The sequence below is a fragment of the Nicotiana tabacum genome, chromosome 18 (assembly GCF_000715075.1).
Source record: "Nicotiana tabacum cultivar K326 chromosome 18, ASM71507v2, whole genome shotgun sequence".
In the NCBI taxonomy this organism is placed as follows: Eukaryota; Viridiplantae; Streptophyta; class Magnoliopsida; order Solanales; family Solanaceae; genus Nicotiana; species Nicotiana tabacum.
Window position 1 is genome coordinate 46,032,620 of NC_134097.1, and position 16,545 is coordinate 46,049,164.

At 35.7% G+C, this 16,545-nt stretch overlaps 1 protein-coding gene across 1 annotated transcript in view; it reads right to left on the reverse strand.

The window, feature by feature from the left end:
* LOC107788459 (uncharacterized) overlaps positions 1-4,746 on the reverse strand; it is an 84,324-nt gene extending 79,578 nt beyond the window's left edge. Inside the window, exon 1 of the mRNA XM_075236128.1 lies at positions 3,727-4,746. Coding sequence (XP_075092229.1) covers positions 3,727-4,746 — 1,020 coding nt within the window. The remainder of the gene's footprint in view (positions 1-3,726) is intronic.
* Positions 4,747-16,545: the final 11,799 nt, after the last annotated feature.

The window sequence follows — 16,545 nt, forward strand, 5'->3', positions numbered from 1 at the left end:
TGTATTCCCTTGTTTTCCAGGTGGGCGCCTGATGCATAAACTTGCAATGTATTCCCTTATTATCCAAGTCGGCGTCTGATGCCAAAACATTCATTGTATTCCCTTGTTTTCCAGGTGGGCTCCTGATGCCAAAACAAGCAATATATTCCCTTATTTTCCAGGTGGGCGCCTAATGCCCAAACATGGAATGTATTCCCTTGTTTTCTAGGTGGGCGCCTAATGCCAAAACTTGAAATGTACTCCCTTGTTATCCAGGTGGGCGACTGATGCAAAACATGAAATGTATTCCCATGTTATCCAGGTGGGCGACTGATGCCAAAACATGAAATTTATTGCCTCGTTATCCAAGTGGGCGTCTGATGCCAGAACATCAATTATATTGCCTTGTTATCCAGTCAATTATATTGCCTTGTTATCCAGGTGGGCATCTGATGCCAAAACTTGAAATGTAATCCCTTATTATCCATGTGGGTGCTTGATGCCAAAACATGAAATGTATTCCCTGGTTTTCCAGGTGGGCACCTGATGCCAAGACTTGTAATGTATTCCCTTATTTTCCAGTTGGGCGCCTGATGCCATGACTTGCAATGTATTCCCTTATTTTCCAGGTCGGCGCCTGATGCCCAAACTTGCAATGTATTCCCTTGTTATCAAGGTGGGCGCCTGATGCCAAAACATGAAATATATTGCCTTATTATCCGGGTCGGCGTCTGATGCCAAAACATGAAATAAATTTCCTTGTTATCCAGGTGGGCGTCTGATGCCAAAACATGAAATGTATTCCCTTGTTTTCCAGGTGGGCGCCCTATGCAAAATCATGAAATGTATTCCCTTTTTTTCTATGTGGGCGCCTGATCCCTAAACTTGAAATATATTCCCTTGTTTTCCAAGTGGTCGCCTGATGCCAAAACTTGCAATGTATTCCCTTGTTATCCAGGTGGGCACCTGATGCCAAAACTTGAAATGTATTCCCTTGTTTTCCAGGTGGGCGCCTGATGCCAAAACATGAAATGTATTCCTTTATTTTCTAGATGGGCGCCAGATGCCAAAATATGAAATATATTGCTTCGTTATCCAGGTGGGCGTCGGATGCCAAAACCTAAAATATATTTCCTTGTTATCCAGGTAGGCGTCTAATGCCAAAACCTGAAATGTATTCCCTTGTTATCTAGGTGGGTGCCTGATGCCAAAACATGGAGTGTATTCCCTAGTTTTCCATGTGGGCGCCTGATGCCAAAACTTGAAATGTATTCCCTTGCTTTCCAGGTGTGCGTCTGATGCCAAAACTTTAAATGTATTCCCTTGTTTTTCAGCTGGGTGCCTGATGCCAAAACTTGAAATGTATTCCCTTATTTTCCAAGTGGTCTCCTGATGCCGAAACATGCAATGTATTCCCTTATTAACCAGGTGGGCGCCTGATGCCAAAACTTGCAATGTATTCCCTTGTTTTCCAGGTGGGCGCCTGATGCATAAACTTGCAATGTATTCCCTTATTATCCAGGTCGGCGCCTGATGCCAAAACATGCAATGTATTCCCTTGTTTTCCAGGTGGGCTCCTGATGCCAAAACAAGCAATATATTCCCTTATTTTCCAGGTGGGCGCCTAATGCCCAAACATGGAATGTATTCCCTTGTTTTCTAGGTGTGCGCCTAATGCCAAAACTTGAAATGTACTCCCTTGTTATCCAGGTGGGCGACTGATTCCAAAACATGAAATGTATTCCCATGTTATCCAGGTGGGCTCCTGATGCCAAAACATGAAATATATTGCCTCGTTATCCAAGTGGGCGTCTGATGCCAGAACATCAATTATATTGCCTTGTTATCCAGTCAATTATATTGCCTTGTTATCCAGGTGGGCATCTAATGCCAAAACTTGAAATGTAATCCCTTATTATCCATGTGGGTGCTTGATGCCAAAACATGAAATGTATTCCCTTCTTTTCCAAGTAGTCTCCTGATGCCAAAACTTGCAATGTATTCCCATGTTTTCCTGGTGGGCTCCTGATGCCAAAACATGAAATATATTGCCTCGTTATCCAGGTGGGCGTATGATGCCAAAACATAAAAAATATTCCTTTGTTTTCCAGGTCGGCGCCCTATGCAAAAACTTGAAATGTATTCCCTTTTTTTCTAGGTGGGTGCCTAATGCCAAAACTTAAAATGTATTCCCTTATTTTCCAGGTGGGCGCCTGATACCAAAACTTGAAATATATTCCCTTATTTTCCAAGTGTGTGTGTGTGGGGGGGGGTCATCTTATTTTTATTAGGATCTTTAATACTGAGATGTATACCTGTTGATACATATATCCATGGTTTCTATATTTGTCAGAATTAATTCTTTTCTGTGTTGATAACTTTCAAGATTATCTTCATAGAATTCAATTTCTTTTTCTATAGTTAATAAAGCTTTATTACGTAGTCTATTATATCTAATTATGTCTTTGCATGTTTTAATATTGTGTTTAACACAATCTATTTTTCTATTTATGTTACTGAGGTTTTTAAGAAGTTTCCATTTCTGGGTGTTATAGAATCTTATGTAATGAAAAGTGTTACGTTTCATTTATAAACAGATTTTAGTAACTTGATATGTGATCATTAATCTGAATATAAATCTAATTCATATAGATCTAATATATCTATTTCTTGTTATACAATTAGTTCTGTAAATGCTTGTTCCATTACATATATTATTTCAAAAGTAACTAAAATATCATAAATTTTTCTTTTAACATCGTTATTAAGTCTGTTAAAGATATATAATATAAGTATTTTGTAGTCAATATTTTCTTCTAATAAATACGTGTGGTTGTTCATTCAGATTTACTATTTATCCTTATCATGTGTTTACTAAACATATTCCCTCTAACCTCTTTGTTTATCATAGAGTTTATCATATTTTAATAAGTTATACTGAACAATCTTTTCTGGTCACTACCATGTTTGTCATGCTTCAATCATTTATCCTAACAGCGCCTCAACTCTGTGTACTCCCCTAAACGGCTTCCTTGCCTACTGGTTTCCACTTTAGGATGGCATAGTCTGGGCTTAACTACTCTCAGCATTATTAGACAGGCAAACTTTCTCAAGATGTTCTTTATAACAGTACTATAACATGATAAACAATTATGATATTCAAGAGATTATAAGGAATATAAGAGTTTAGTTAAACATGATTATGAATAAACTTACCTGGTTTTGTAACTCGTTTGAATGCTCCATAGCTTTCAGAAGTTTGTATATAATTAGATATTTTATTGAGAGAAGATAAGAGAGAGAAGGTGAGGATGAGGATGTCCCTTCTTCCTCGGATTTACATTCTATATATAGAAAATTTAAACGACTCCTACTGTTTACAAACGACCTTTCATGAACGACCTTTACTGTTCATGAATATGACTCTTACTATTCACAAATGACTCTTCATGAATGACCTTTACTGTTCATGATTATGACTCGTACTATTTACTTTACGACTTTTACATTATCTATTTTTAATAGTTGTCTTCTTCATTTGTCTTCTTGCTGATACCTTCATTCTAGTTGGACTTCTGGTACATAGTTATCATCTCCGTTGCACTTTGAACATATGTGGCCTGGATATTTGTGTCCCACTAGTTTGCAGTATCTTGTCAATAACTCGTTTGAAATAAATTCTTTTTTCAATGCTCTAGTAGTTGGTTGCATTTCTGGCTTTAATAATGATAAAATCCATTTCTGGACTTCATCCATATCTCTTTGTCGTAGTTCTTTTGAGTTGGCATATATCATTAACTGGTCTCTGGAATAATAGCTCCAGATAGCATTTCCTTGTAGATAATTGTTAGCTAGTTCTTGAATAATAGTTGCTATACCAATTATTCTTTTGTTGGCATAGAAACTTGGTATCTCCATTTTCTGTATCTCCGGTTGTTGCTCTATTTCTTCCGGTATTATCATATCTCGTGTTAGTCCTATCTTTATCACATGTATAATGGATTTTATTTCATCATATAGTATTTCAGCTGGTGCTGTATAGAATTTGATGAAGAATAGGTTGCCTTTTGTAATTCTTTTGAAGGTGACAAATGCTTTGTATAGCTCTGGTATTCCAATTATTTCTTCTCCGTCGTGGGTATATACAGTGCTAAGTAGTCCGTAGTTATAACATGTCTTTACTAGGTTGGCTTTTGTTTTTGGTTGGGCTATTAGCCTATTATATCCCTGTAGTTTTTGGGTTACATAATCCTGTGTTGGATCTGTAGTGGTAGTTGACCTGGGATTTAGGTTCAGAAATGTCTGAATTTTATATATATTCTCAATATATGTTTGAGTAATATGGTTATATACCTTTTTGTTGTGGTGTAGGCTATTAGCATAGGTTGTAGTTTGTGGGGTTATAACTATTGCTTCTTTTGGCTTTTTTGATGTAAATGGCTTATCAAATACGTTGTTTAGATTTACATTGGTATGTAGATTCTTATTCACCTGTTTGCTTGTGCCTGCAGCTGTAGGTAAACAAACTTTGTCATGGGTTTTTTGGAGTTTCCCAACGTCTCCTTCTAATTCTAGAATTTTTAAGTCTTCCGATCGACTTAGCTCCGCATTTTTATAGTCATGCTGCTGACTTTCTAGCTGTTGTAATCTTTTGCCCATACTATCCATCTGTAATGATAGGGTAGTAAGGATTGCAAATATATCTTTCGATTCTTGGTTCTCATCAGTTTGAGTACTTTTGTCTTGATAAGTAATCTGCAATAACATTCTTGTCAGTTCGTATTACTTCAATTGTAAATGTAAAATTTTGTATATTCAATACAAGTCTTCTTATTTCCTTTGTAGTTACTGAATCTTGTACTTTCCGTGTTATCCACCATTTTACTTGTGTATTATCTGTTCTTACAATAATCTTGTTATAAACAATATATGACTCAAATGCTAACAAACATTTATATAATCCAAATAGTTCTTTCCTATTTATCTCCCATTTAATTTGTGGTTCCGTGTATGATCCGGAATAATATCTACAATGGTGTTCAATTTTTTCATTATCATATTTATATTTTAGAACTCCTCCATAGCTGTGATCACTAGAATTAGTTTCTACAATATATGTGAACTGTTTCTTTTCATCTGGGAAATATAGTTTTGGTAATTTTTTACACATATTTTTTATCTTCTGTATATGTATTTTATCCTTTTCGTCAAAATGATATTCTATATCCTTTTTTAATTTTTTCTGTAATGGTTTTAAGTTTTCTGCTAATTTAGGAATATATTCTCTTACTTGGTTAACCAATCCTAAAAATGATTGTAACTTTTTTTTTGTATCAAGTGTTTCATTTAAGTCAATTATTTTTTGTACTGTATGGGTTTGCATTTTTATTCCGTTTTTATCTATTTGTATACCTAAAAATTCTATTTGATTTTTCATTACTTCTGCTTTCTTTTTACTTAAACTTATTCCTGATATTTCTACAATGTGTATGAATTTTTCTAGTAGTTTTATATGTTCGTTCTCTGTTCTAGAATATAACAGTATATCATCTATATATATTATACAATTTTCTAATTGGTTAAAGTAGTTATCCATAAAATGTTTATACCTACCTGGTGCATTTTTATATCAAAACGGTAATACGTTCCATTCATAAAATCCTTGTGGTGTTGTGAATGCTGTTAACTTTTTAGATTCATCTTCTAGTTTTAAATGGTAAAATCCTGATTTACAGTCAAATTTACTGAAATAGTTATATCCTTGTATTTGTCTGATTTTTAGTATTTTATTTGGTATCGGATAATTATATGTTTTTGTTTTTGCATTTAAATTTCTATAATCTATAACCATACGGCTTTTTCCTCGTTTTTGTTCACTATGCTTATTTACTATAAATGTCGGGCTAGTATGTTTACTATTACTTTCTTGTATGTACTTATTGTCTAATAATTCCTTTATATGCATTTTAAATTCTGTTAAATCATTAAAATTGTATTTTAAAGGTTTTTGTGTTATTATGCTATTTTCATCTATTAGTTCAATCTTTATTTTTGTTTTATGTTTTTCCCATCCTTGGAGTGGATTATCATTATATAGTAATTCTAATTTATCTTGTAGTAGTTTTATTTTATTTATTGAGAAAATGATTATTTCTATATTATGGTTGCTTTGTATTACATTTTCTAATTTTTGGGTAATCTTTTCACTTCCTTTAATCCAGGGTGTTGTTTTTCTTACTTTATTATTTACTCTTTTTGCTCCTAATTTTTGTTTACACGGGGTAGTAAACCACCAATGTGTTTTTGTGATAATATGTGGGTATAATTTATCTAAAAATGGCATTCCTAATAATATATCTTTATTTGTGAATTCATAACTATATATTTCTTCTATGGTTAATATTTTATCCCATATTTGTATTTTTATATTTCTTGCTTTGTATGTTATCATACTTCCCTCATTATTGAATCCTGTTACTACTATAGGGGTTTTTAGCTTTTCCCATTTACTTTCTGGTAAACAATTATGTCTACACATGTTAGCTTCTGCTCCTGTATCCATCATAGGTGTATAATATCTATTATAATATCCTTCTACTATTATCTTGGCAAGTATGTATATCTTTGGCATTATATCAAAGTTCTTTTTATTATTATTTTCTTATTTTCATAACTTATTGTTAATTGTCTGTCTTCTAATTTATATGGTTTGACTTTTTCTAACCATTTTATTCCTAGTGTAATGTTTTTATCGCCTTGATATATTTTAAAATTTATTAATATTGGTATTCCTCCAATAATTAATTCTTTTCAGTTGTTTCTTCGTTTTTTCTTAACGCTTTTGGTAGTTCTGAATTTTGCTGTTCTATTGTCACTATCTCTTGTTCTGGTATTAATTCTCTTATAACATAATTCTCTTCCTGCCCTGTATTTATTAATATTAAATATTTTCTTTGGTCCATTATTCCTGTTATATAATAATGGTGTGGGTTTATTTCTTCTATTTTTTGTTCTATTAATTTTTGTGGAGTTATATAATCTATTCTTCTTGATGTACTTTTTGATGTACTTATTCTTGATGATGTCTCTGGTATCTCATTATTTGTTCGTTTTGACGTACTTAATCTTTCCTTTACTATTTCTAAATCTTCTTTTATATACATTTCTTTATAACTATAATCATTATTGTCTATAACTGATACTATTCTTTCAAATGGATTTTCTATTTTTATTTTATTTATTTTATTTTTAGCTGTTATCTTATGTTTCGTTGTTAAAACATATAGATTTTTACATCTTGCTGTAAATATTTTACTTCCTGGTGCTAGTTCTATTCCAGACATTTTCCAGTATAGTACTAATGATTTATCTATTTTTATCGTCTATTGCTACTGAATAATTGGCACTTATTATGAATTTAAATTTTTGGTATATTAAGTTACCTCTTACTGCACTTATTATACTCTTTTCTATAGGTTGTACAATTCTATCGTCTGCCAAGTATATTTCTATAGGGGTATCTATTCCTTCTCTAAAACATGCTTTTATTAGTATCTCTGTTCCTCCTAGATGTACGTATTTTATTGGGTTTTTTGCTTTTATATCTTGTATTTCTTTATTTAGTAGTTTCTTATTTAAAATTGGTATTCTTGATTTACCTTTAATGTATTTACAGTCTATTATATGTTCTCTTTGGCTTACTACATAGTATTCTTCTTTTTGTCTTTTAAACCAATTCTTTATTGTTGGTACCTCTAATATTTTATCTATACTTAGATCTAATTCTTTTCCTTTTATTTGTTCAAATATAGTGGTATCAAATATTATTTTCTGTTCTGAAGATTGTTCATCTTGGTGTTCTTCTTGTTGTATAATTTGTATATCTTTTTCAGTCATAATTTTCTTCATCTGATTCCTCTATATCCTTGTTTATTTCCTTTTTATTTTCAGAGAACTCGTTTTCTGATATCTCATATATGTTGTCTTCACTGCTTAATTCATAATCTACATATTCTATTTGTGTATATTTATCATTATCTATTAGTATTTCGGTAATTTGTTTCTTCTTTGGGTTTTCTGGTAATCTACAATCTTTGGCTAAGTGTCCTAGCTTTCCACAATTATAGCAAGTACATTCTGTTAGTTTTTTCTTTTTCCTATATGGTTTTTTATGTTTATAATTTTTTACATAACATCTTCCTCTTGGTTTCCTATATTTATATTTTGAATATTTTGATTTAAATTTCTTTCTCTTTCCTTCTTTTTTGTAATATTTATCTGTGCAGCCAAATTGGGGTGCTATTCTACTTTTGCAACATGCCAAATTTTTTACTAATATTTTATCCATTTTCATGTTTTCTTTATATTTTTCACATAATTCTATAAACCAGTTTTGTAGAAATTTTATCCTTGCTCCTAATGTATCTGCTAGTCCTGCTTCGTTCCAATTTTTTATTATTTTTGAGCTAAAGGGTTCTGGTAATTTTGTAAAATATAATTTTCTTATCTCTTTACTTTCATCCGGACTATATGTTCCTTTATAATAATAGTCTCTAAATGCACAAGTATATTCATCTATATAACACATATTACATATTGCTAATTTTGTCATTAAATTCCTATTTGTAATTTTTTCTTTATTTTGTTCTTCTACTTCTGTTGTCATAATACTAAATTCATTTCTTATTGCTATTTCATATTTATTTAATATATCTGTAACTGTTGTTGTAGTTGTACCGTCAAGTTTTTTATTACTTCTTAATGTGTCTAAGCTTTCACTTGATAAATTTTGTAACCATAATTTTACAGTTCCTATTAATGTTCTTTCTATATATCCTCGTGTTTCCGCTATTGCTATTTTATTATCTATTAGTTGTTTTGAGATATATCCTATCCATAATTGTATTGTTTTATTTATATCTGCTACACAATCTAGATCTAAAAAATTATATTGTTCAGTTATCTGTCTTGGTGCCCATTTCTTATTTAACCTTTATCCCATAATGTTTTGTTTCTATCATATGCATCATAACTTACTCTGTAATAGGTTGAGTTTAATTGTTTTGGATTTTTTACTCCTGATGTGCTTGGTTTATCCTCGTTCATATCTCCTGTATTTATTTCTAGGTTTGTTTTTATCTTTTCTGTTTCTTTTATAAGTTCTGTATACGTTTCACTTGTTTCTGAATAGTTTTCTCCTAGATCTTCGTCGTTATCACTTTGGTCATTTATTTCGTTTATGCTTATATTTGGCGGATTATCCTGTACTTCTTCTAATTGTATTTTAAATTTTTCTATCTCATTTGTCAGTCTTAGCTCTTGTTCTTCTTCTTTTCGTTTTTCTTTTTCTTTTAGTTTATTATTATACAGTTGTTTTAGCATTTCTAATTCTTTTTCTAATTATGTTATTTTAGTATTTTTTACTTCTTCTATCTATTGTATTTTTTCTTTAGCTTGCTGTTGTATTTCTTTAATTTCTCATTTTCTATCTATTTCTTCATTTTCTTTTGTTATTCTAACCATTGCGGTTAAACTATCTTCTAGTCTCACAACTTCTTTTTCTAACATTAAGTTTAGATTATTCCCTATTTTCTTGTATCTTCTTCCTAAGTTGGAAAATATTATCGTTATTTTTAATCCTTCTGGATTTTCATATGTTTTTTCTTTAAGTGCGAATTCTTCCTTATTCATCTTTTATCTCTTAGATAACAAATATATTTATATTATGTTTTAGATATTATATCGATTAATTTAGATAGCCTAGCTTTGTTTATTTTTGTGATACTTAAGTATTTATATTCTATGTATAGTTTCTTTAGTTCCTTTCTAATTTTCTTCGATTTCTTAGTTATTTTAATTGTCTCACTGTTTATGGGTATTTTTTGCGGATTTGTACTATTAATGTCAGTGTTATTTTTCATGATTTTGCTTCTTAATATAAATGTTTATTTATCATAGCTCTGATACCAAATTGGGGGGGGGGGGGTCATCTTATTTTTATTAGGATCTTTAATACTGAGATGTATACCTGTTGATATATATATTTGAAACATATTCCCTTGTTTTCCCAGGTGAGCGCCTGATGCCAAAACTTGAAATGTATTTCCTTGTTTTCCAGGTCGGCACCCGATGCAAAAAAATGTAATGTATTCCCTTTTTTTCTATGTGGGCGCCTAATGCCAAAACATGAAATGTATTCCCATGTTTTCCAGGTGTGCGCCTGACACAAAAATTTGAAATGTATTCCCTTGTTTTCCAGGTGGGCGCCTGATACCGAAACATGCAATGTATTCCCTTATTATCCAGGTGGGCGCCTGATGCCAGAACTTGCAATGTATTCCCTTATTTTCCAAATGGGTGCCTGATGCGAAAACTTGCAATGTATTCCCTTGTTATCCAGGTCGGCGCCTGATGCCAAAACTTGCAGTGTATTCCCTTGTTTTCCAGGTAGGCCCCTAATGCCAAAACATGCAATGTATTCCCTTGTTATCCAGGTGGGCACCTAATGCCAAAACTTGAAATGTATTCCCTTGTTTTCCAGGTGGGCGTCTGATGCGAAAACTTGAAATGTATTCCCTTGTTTTCCAGGTCGGCGCACTATGCAAAAACTTGAAATATATTCCCTTTTTTTCTAGGTGGGTGCCTGATGCCAAAACTTAAAATGTATTCCCTTATTTCCAGGTGGGCGCGTGATACCAAAACTTGAAATGTTTTCCTTTATTTTCCAATTGGGCGCTTGATGCCAAAACTTGAAATGTATTCCCTTAATTTTCAGGTGGGCGCCTGATCCCGAAACTTGAAATGTATTCCCTTGTTTTCCAGGTGGGCGCCCGATGCAAAAACTTGAATTGTATTCCCTTTTTTTCTAGCTGGGCGCCTAATGCCAAAACTTCAAATGTATTCCCATGTTTTCCAGGTGGGTGCCCGACGAAAAAATTTGAAATGTATTCCCTTGTTTTTCAAGTGGGCGCCTGATGCCAAAACATTCAATGTATTCCTTTATTATCCAGGTGGGCGCCTGATGCCAAAATTTTCAATGTATTCCCTTGTTTTCCAGGTGGGCGCCTGATGCCAAAACTTGAAACGTATTCCCTTGTTATCCAGGTGGGCGTCTGATGCCAAAAGTTGAAATGTATTCTCTTGTTTTCCAGGTGGGCGTCTGATGCCAAAACATGAAATGTATTCCTTTTTTTCCAGGTGGACGCCCGACGCAAAAATTTGAAATATATTCCCTTGTTCTCCAAGTGGGCGCCTGATGCCAAAACTAGAAATTTATTCCCTTATTTTCCAGGTGGGCGCCTGATTCCAAAACTAGAAATGTATTCCCTTGTTTTTCAGGTGGGCGCATGATGCTAAAACTTGCATTCTATTCCCTTATAATCAAGGTGGGCGTCTGATGCCTAACCTTGAAATGTATTCCAGGTGGACCCTAATGCCTGATGCCCACCTTGTTACTTGCAATGTATTCCCTTATATTTTAAGTGGGCTCTGGTGCCAAAACTTGCTTATCTAGGTGGCCGCCTGATGCCAAAACTTGAAATGTAAGCCCTTATTATCTAGGTGGGCGTCTAATGGCAAAACTTGAAATGTATTCCCTCAGGTGGGCGCCTGATGCCAAAACATGAAATGTATTCCCTTATTTTACAGGTGGGTGTCTAATGCCGAAACTTGAAATGTATTCCCTTGTTTTTCAAGTGGGTGCCTGATGCCAAAACTTGCAATGTCTTCCCTTGTTATCAAGGTGGGTGCCTGGTGCAAAAAAATGCAATGTATTCCATTGTTATCCAGGTGGGCGCATGATGCCAAAACTTGAAATATATTGCCTTATTATCCAGGTGGGCGTCTGATGCCAAAACTTGAAATGTATTCCCTTGTTTTCCAGGTCGGCGCCCTATGCAAAAACTTGAAATGTATTCCCTTTTTTTCTAGGTGGGTGCCTGATGCCAAAACTTAAAATGTATTCCCTTATTTTCCAGGTGGGCGCCTGATACCAAAACATGAAATGTATTCCCTTATTTTCCAAGTGGGTGCCTGATGCCAAAACTTCAAATGTATTCCCTTGTTTTTCAGGTGTGCGCCGGACACAAAAATTTGAAATGTATTCCCTTGCTTTCCAGGTGGGCGCCTGATACCGAAACATGCAATGTATTCCCTTATTATCCAGGTGGGCGCCTGATGCCAAAACTTGCAATGTATTCCCTTGTTTTCCAAATGGGTGCCTGATGCGAAAACTTGCAATGTATTCCCTTGTTATCTAGGTCGGCGCCTAATGCCAAAACTTGCAATGTATTCCCTTGTTTTCCAGGTAGGCCCCTAATGCCAAAACATGCAATGTATTCCCTTGTTATCCAGGTGGGCACCTAATGCCAAAACTTTAAATATATTCCCTTGTTTTCCAGGTGGGCCCGATGCCAAAACATGAAAAGTATTCCCTTGTTATCCAGGTGGTCGAATGATGCCAAAACATGAAATGTATTCCCATGTTATCCATTTGGGCGCCTGATGCCAAAACTTGAAATGTATTCCATTGTTTTCTAGGTCGGCGAACTATGCAAAAACTTTAAATATATTCCCTTTTTTTCTAGGTGGGTGCCTGATGCCAAAACTTAAAATGTATTCCCTTATTTTCCAAGTGGGCGTCTGATGCCAAAACTTCAAATGTATTCCCTTAATTTCCAGGTGGGCGCCTGATCCCGAAACTTGAAATGTATTCCCTTGTTTTCCTGGTGGGAGCCCGATGCAAAAACTTGAATTGTATTCCCTTTTTTTCTAGGTGGGCTCCTAATGCCAAAACTTGAAATGTATTCCCATGTTTTCCAAGTGGGCGCCCGACAAAAAAAATTTAAATGTATTCCCTTGTTTTTCAAGTGGGAGCCTGATGCCGAAACATGCAATGTATTCCTCTATTATCCAGGTGGGCGCCTGATGCCAAAATTTTCAATGTATTCCCTTGTTTTCCAGGTGGGCGCCTAATGCCAAAACTTTAAACATATTCCCTTGTTATCCAGGTGGGCGTCTGATGCCAAAACTTGAAATGTATTCTCTTGTTTTCTAGGTGGGCGTCTGATGCCAAAACATGAAATGCATTCCCTTTTTCCAGGTGGACGCCCGACGCAAAAATTTGAAATATATTCCCTTGTTTTCCAGGTGGGCGCATGATGCCAAAACTAGAAATTTATTCCCTTATTTTCCTGTTGGGTGCCTGATTCCAAAGTGGGTGTCTGATGCCTAACCTTGAAATGTATTCCATGTGGACCCTAATGCCTGATGCCCACCTTGTTACTTGCAATGTATTCCCTTATATTTTAGGTGGGCTCTGGTGCCAAAACTTGCAATGTATTCCCTTGTTATCTAGGTGGCCGCCTGATGCCAAAACTTAAAATGTATTCTCTTGTTATCTAGGTGGGTGTCTAATGGCAAAACTTGAAATGTATTCCCTCAGGTGGGCGCCTGATGCCAAAACATGAAATGTATTCCCTTGTTTTATAGGTGGGTGCCTAATGCCGAAACATGAAATGTATTCCCTTATTTTTCAAGTGGGCGCCTGATGCCAAAACTTGCAATGTCTTCCCTTGTTATCAAGGTGGGTGCCTGGTGCCAAAACATGCAATGTATTCCATTGTTATCCAGGTGGGCGCATGATGCCAAAACTTGAAATATATTGCCTTATTATCCAGGCGGGCGTCTGATGCCAAAACTTGAAATGTATTCCCTTGTTTTCCAGGTCGGCGCCCTATGCAAAAACTTGAAATGTATTCCCTTTTTTTCTAGGTGGGTGCCTAATGCCAAAACTTAAAATGTATTCCCTTATTTTCCAGGTGGGCGCCTGATACTAAAACTTAAAATGTATTCCCTTATTTTCCAAGTGGGCGCCTGATGCCAAAACTTCAAATGTATTCCCTTATTTTCCAGGTGGGCGCCTGATCACGAAACTTGAAACATATTCCCTTGTTTTCCCAGGTGAGCACCTGATGCCAAAACTTGAAATGTATTTTCTTGTTTTCCAGGTCGACACCCGATGCAAAAACTTGAAATGTATTCCCTTTTTTTATATGTGGGCGCCTAATGCCAAAACATGAAATGTATTTCCTTGTTATCCAGGTGGTCGAATGATGCCAAAACTTGAAATGTATTCCCATGTTATCCAGGTGGGCGCCTGATGCCAAAACTTTAAATGTATTTCCTTATTTTCCAGGTGGGCGCCTGATGCCAAAACATGAAATGTATTACCTTGTTTTTCAGGTGGACGCCTGATTCCATAACTTGAAATGTATTCCCTTGTTATCCAGGTGGGATTATGATGCCAAAACATGAAATGTATTTCCTTGTTATCCAGGTGGGCGTCTGATGCCAAAACATGAAATGTATTCCCTTGTTTTCCAGGTGGACGCCTGATGCAAAAACTTGAAATTTATTCCCTTATTTACCAGGTGGGCGCCTGATGCCAAAACTTGAAATGTATTCCTTTGTTTTTCAGATGGGCGCATGATGCTAAAACTTGCATTGTATTCCCTTGTTATCAAGGTGGGCGTCTAATGCCTAAACTTGAAATGTATTCCAGGTGGATGCCTAATGCCTGATGCCCACCTTGTTTTCCAACTTGCAATGTATTCCCTTGTTATCCATGTGGCCGCCTGATGCCAAAACTTGAAATGTATTCCCTCAAGTGGCCACCTGATGACAAAACTTGAAATGTATTCCCTTGTAATCTAGGTGGGCGTCTGATGCCAAAACATGAAATGTATTCCCTCGGATGGGCGTCTGATGCCAAAACATGAAATGTATTCCCTTGTTTTCTAGGTGGGTGCCTGATGCCGAAACTTGAAATATATTCCATTGTTTTTCAGGTGGGCGCCTGATGCCAAAACTTGCAATGTGTTTTCTTATTTTCTAGGTGGACGCCTAATGCCAAACCTTGCAATGTATTCCATTTTTATCCAGGGGGGCGCCTGATGCCAAAACTTGAAATATATTGCCTTGTTATCCAGGTGGGCGTCTGATGCCAAAACTTGAAATGTATTCCCTTGTTTTCCAGGTCGGCCCTATGCAAAAACTTGAAATGTATTCACTTATTTTCCAAGTGGGCGGTTGATGCCAAAACTTGAAATGTATTCACTTGTTTTCTAGGTCAGTGCCTGATGCCAAAACTTGAAATGTATTCCCTTGTTTTCCAAGTGGTCCCCTGATGCCGAAACATGCAATGTATTACCTTATTATCCAGGTGGGCGCCTGATACCAAAACTTGCAATGTATTCCCTTGTTTTCCAGGTGGGGGCCTAATGCCCAAACTTGCAATGTATTCCCTTATTATCTAGGTCGGCGCCTGATGCCAAAACTTGTAAAGTATTCCCTTATATTCTAGGTGGGCTCTGATGCCAAAATTTGCAATGTATTCCCTTGTTTTCCAGGTGGGCTCCTGATGTCAAAACAAGCAATATATTCCCTTATTTTCCAGGTGGGCGCCTAATGCCCAAATATGGAATGTATTCCCTTATTTTCCAGGTGGGCGCATGATGCCAAAACTTGAAATGTACTCCCTTGTTATCCAGGTGGGCGACTGATGCCAAAACATGAAATCTATTCCCATGTTATCCAGGTGGTCGAATCATGCCAAAACATGAAATGCATTCCCTTGTTATCTAGGTTGGCGCCTGATGCCAAAACTTGTAATGTATTCCCTTATTTTCTAGGTGGGCACCTGATGCCAAAACATGAAATGTATTCCCTTGTTTTTCAGGTGGGTGCCTGATGCCAAAACATGAAATGTATTCCCTTGTTTTCCAAGTGGTCGCCTGATGCCGAAACATACAATGTATTCCCTTATTAACCAGGTGGGCGCATGATGCCAAAACTTGCAATGTATTCCCATGTTTTCCAGGTGGGCGCCTGATACATAAACTTGCAATGTATTCCCTTATTATCTAGGTCGGCGCCTGATGCCAAAACATGCAATGTATTCCCTTGTTTTTTAGGTGGGCTCCTGATGCCAAAACAAGCAATATATTCCCTTATTTTCCAGGTGGGCGCCCAATGCCCAAATATGGAATGTATTCCCTTGTTTTCCAGGTGGGCGCCTAATGCCAAACCTTGAAATGTTTTCCCTTGTTATCCAGGTGGGCAACTGATGCCAAAACATGAAATGTATTCCCATGTTATCCGGGTGGTCGAATTATGCCCAAACATGAAATGTATTCCCTTGTTATCTAGGTGGGCGCCTGATGCCAAAACTTGTAATGTATTGCCTTATTTTCTAGGTGGGCACCTGATGCCAAAACATGAAATGTATTCCCTTATTTTCCAGGTGGGCACCTGATTCAAAACTTGAAACATATTCCCTTGTTGTCCAGGTGGACGTCTGATGCCAAAACTTGAAATGTATTCCCTTGTTTTCCAGGTGGGTTCCTGATGCAAAAACATGAAATGTATTCCCTTGTTTTCCTGGTGGGCGCTTGAATCCACAAGTTGAAATGTATTCCCTTGCTATCCAGGTGGGCGCCTGATGCCAAAACTTGCAATGTATTCCCTTGTTTTCCAGGTGGGCGCCTGATGCCAAAACTTGAAATGTAT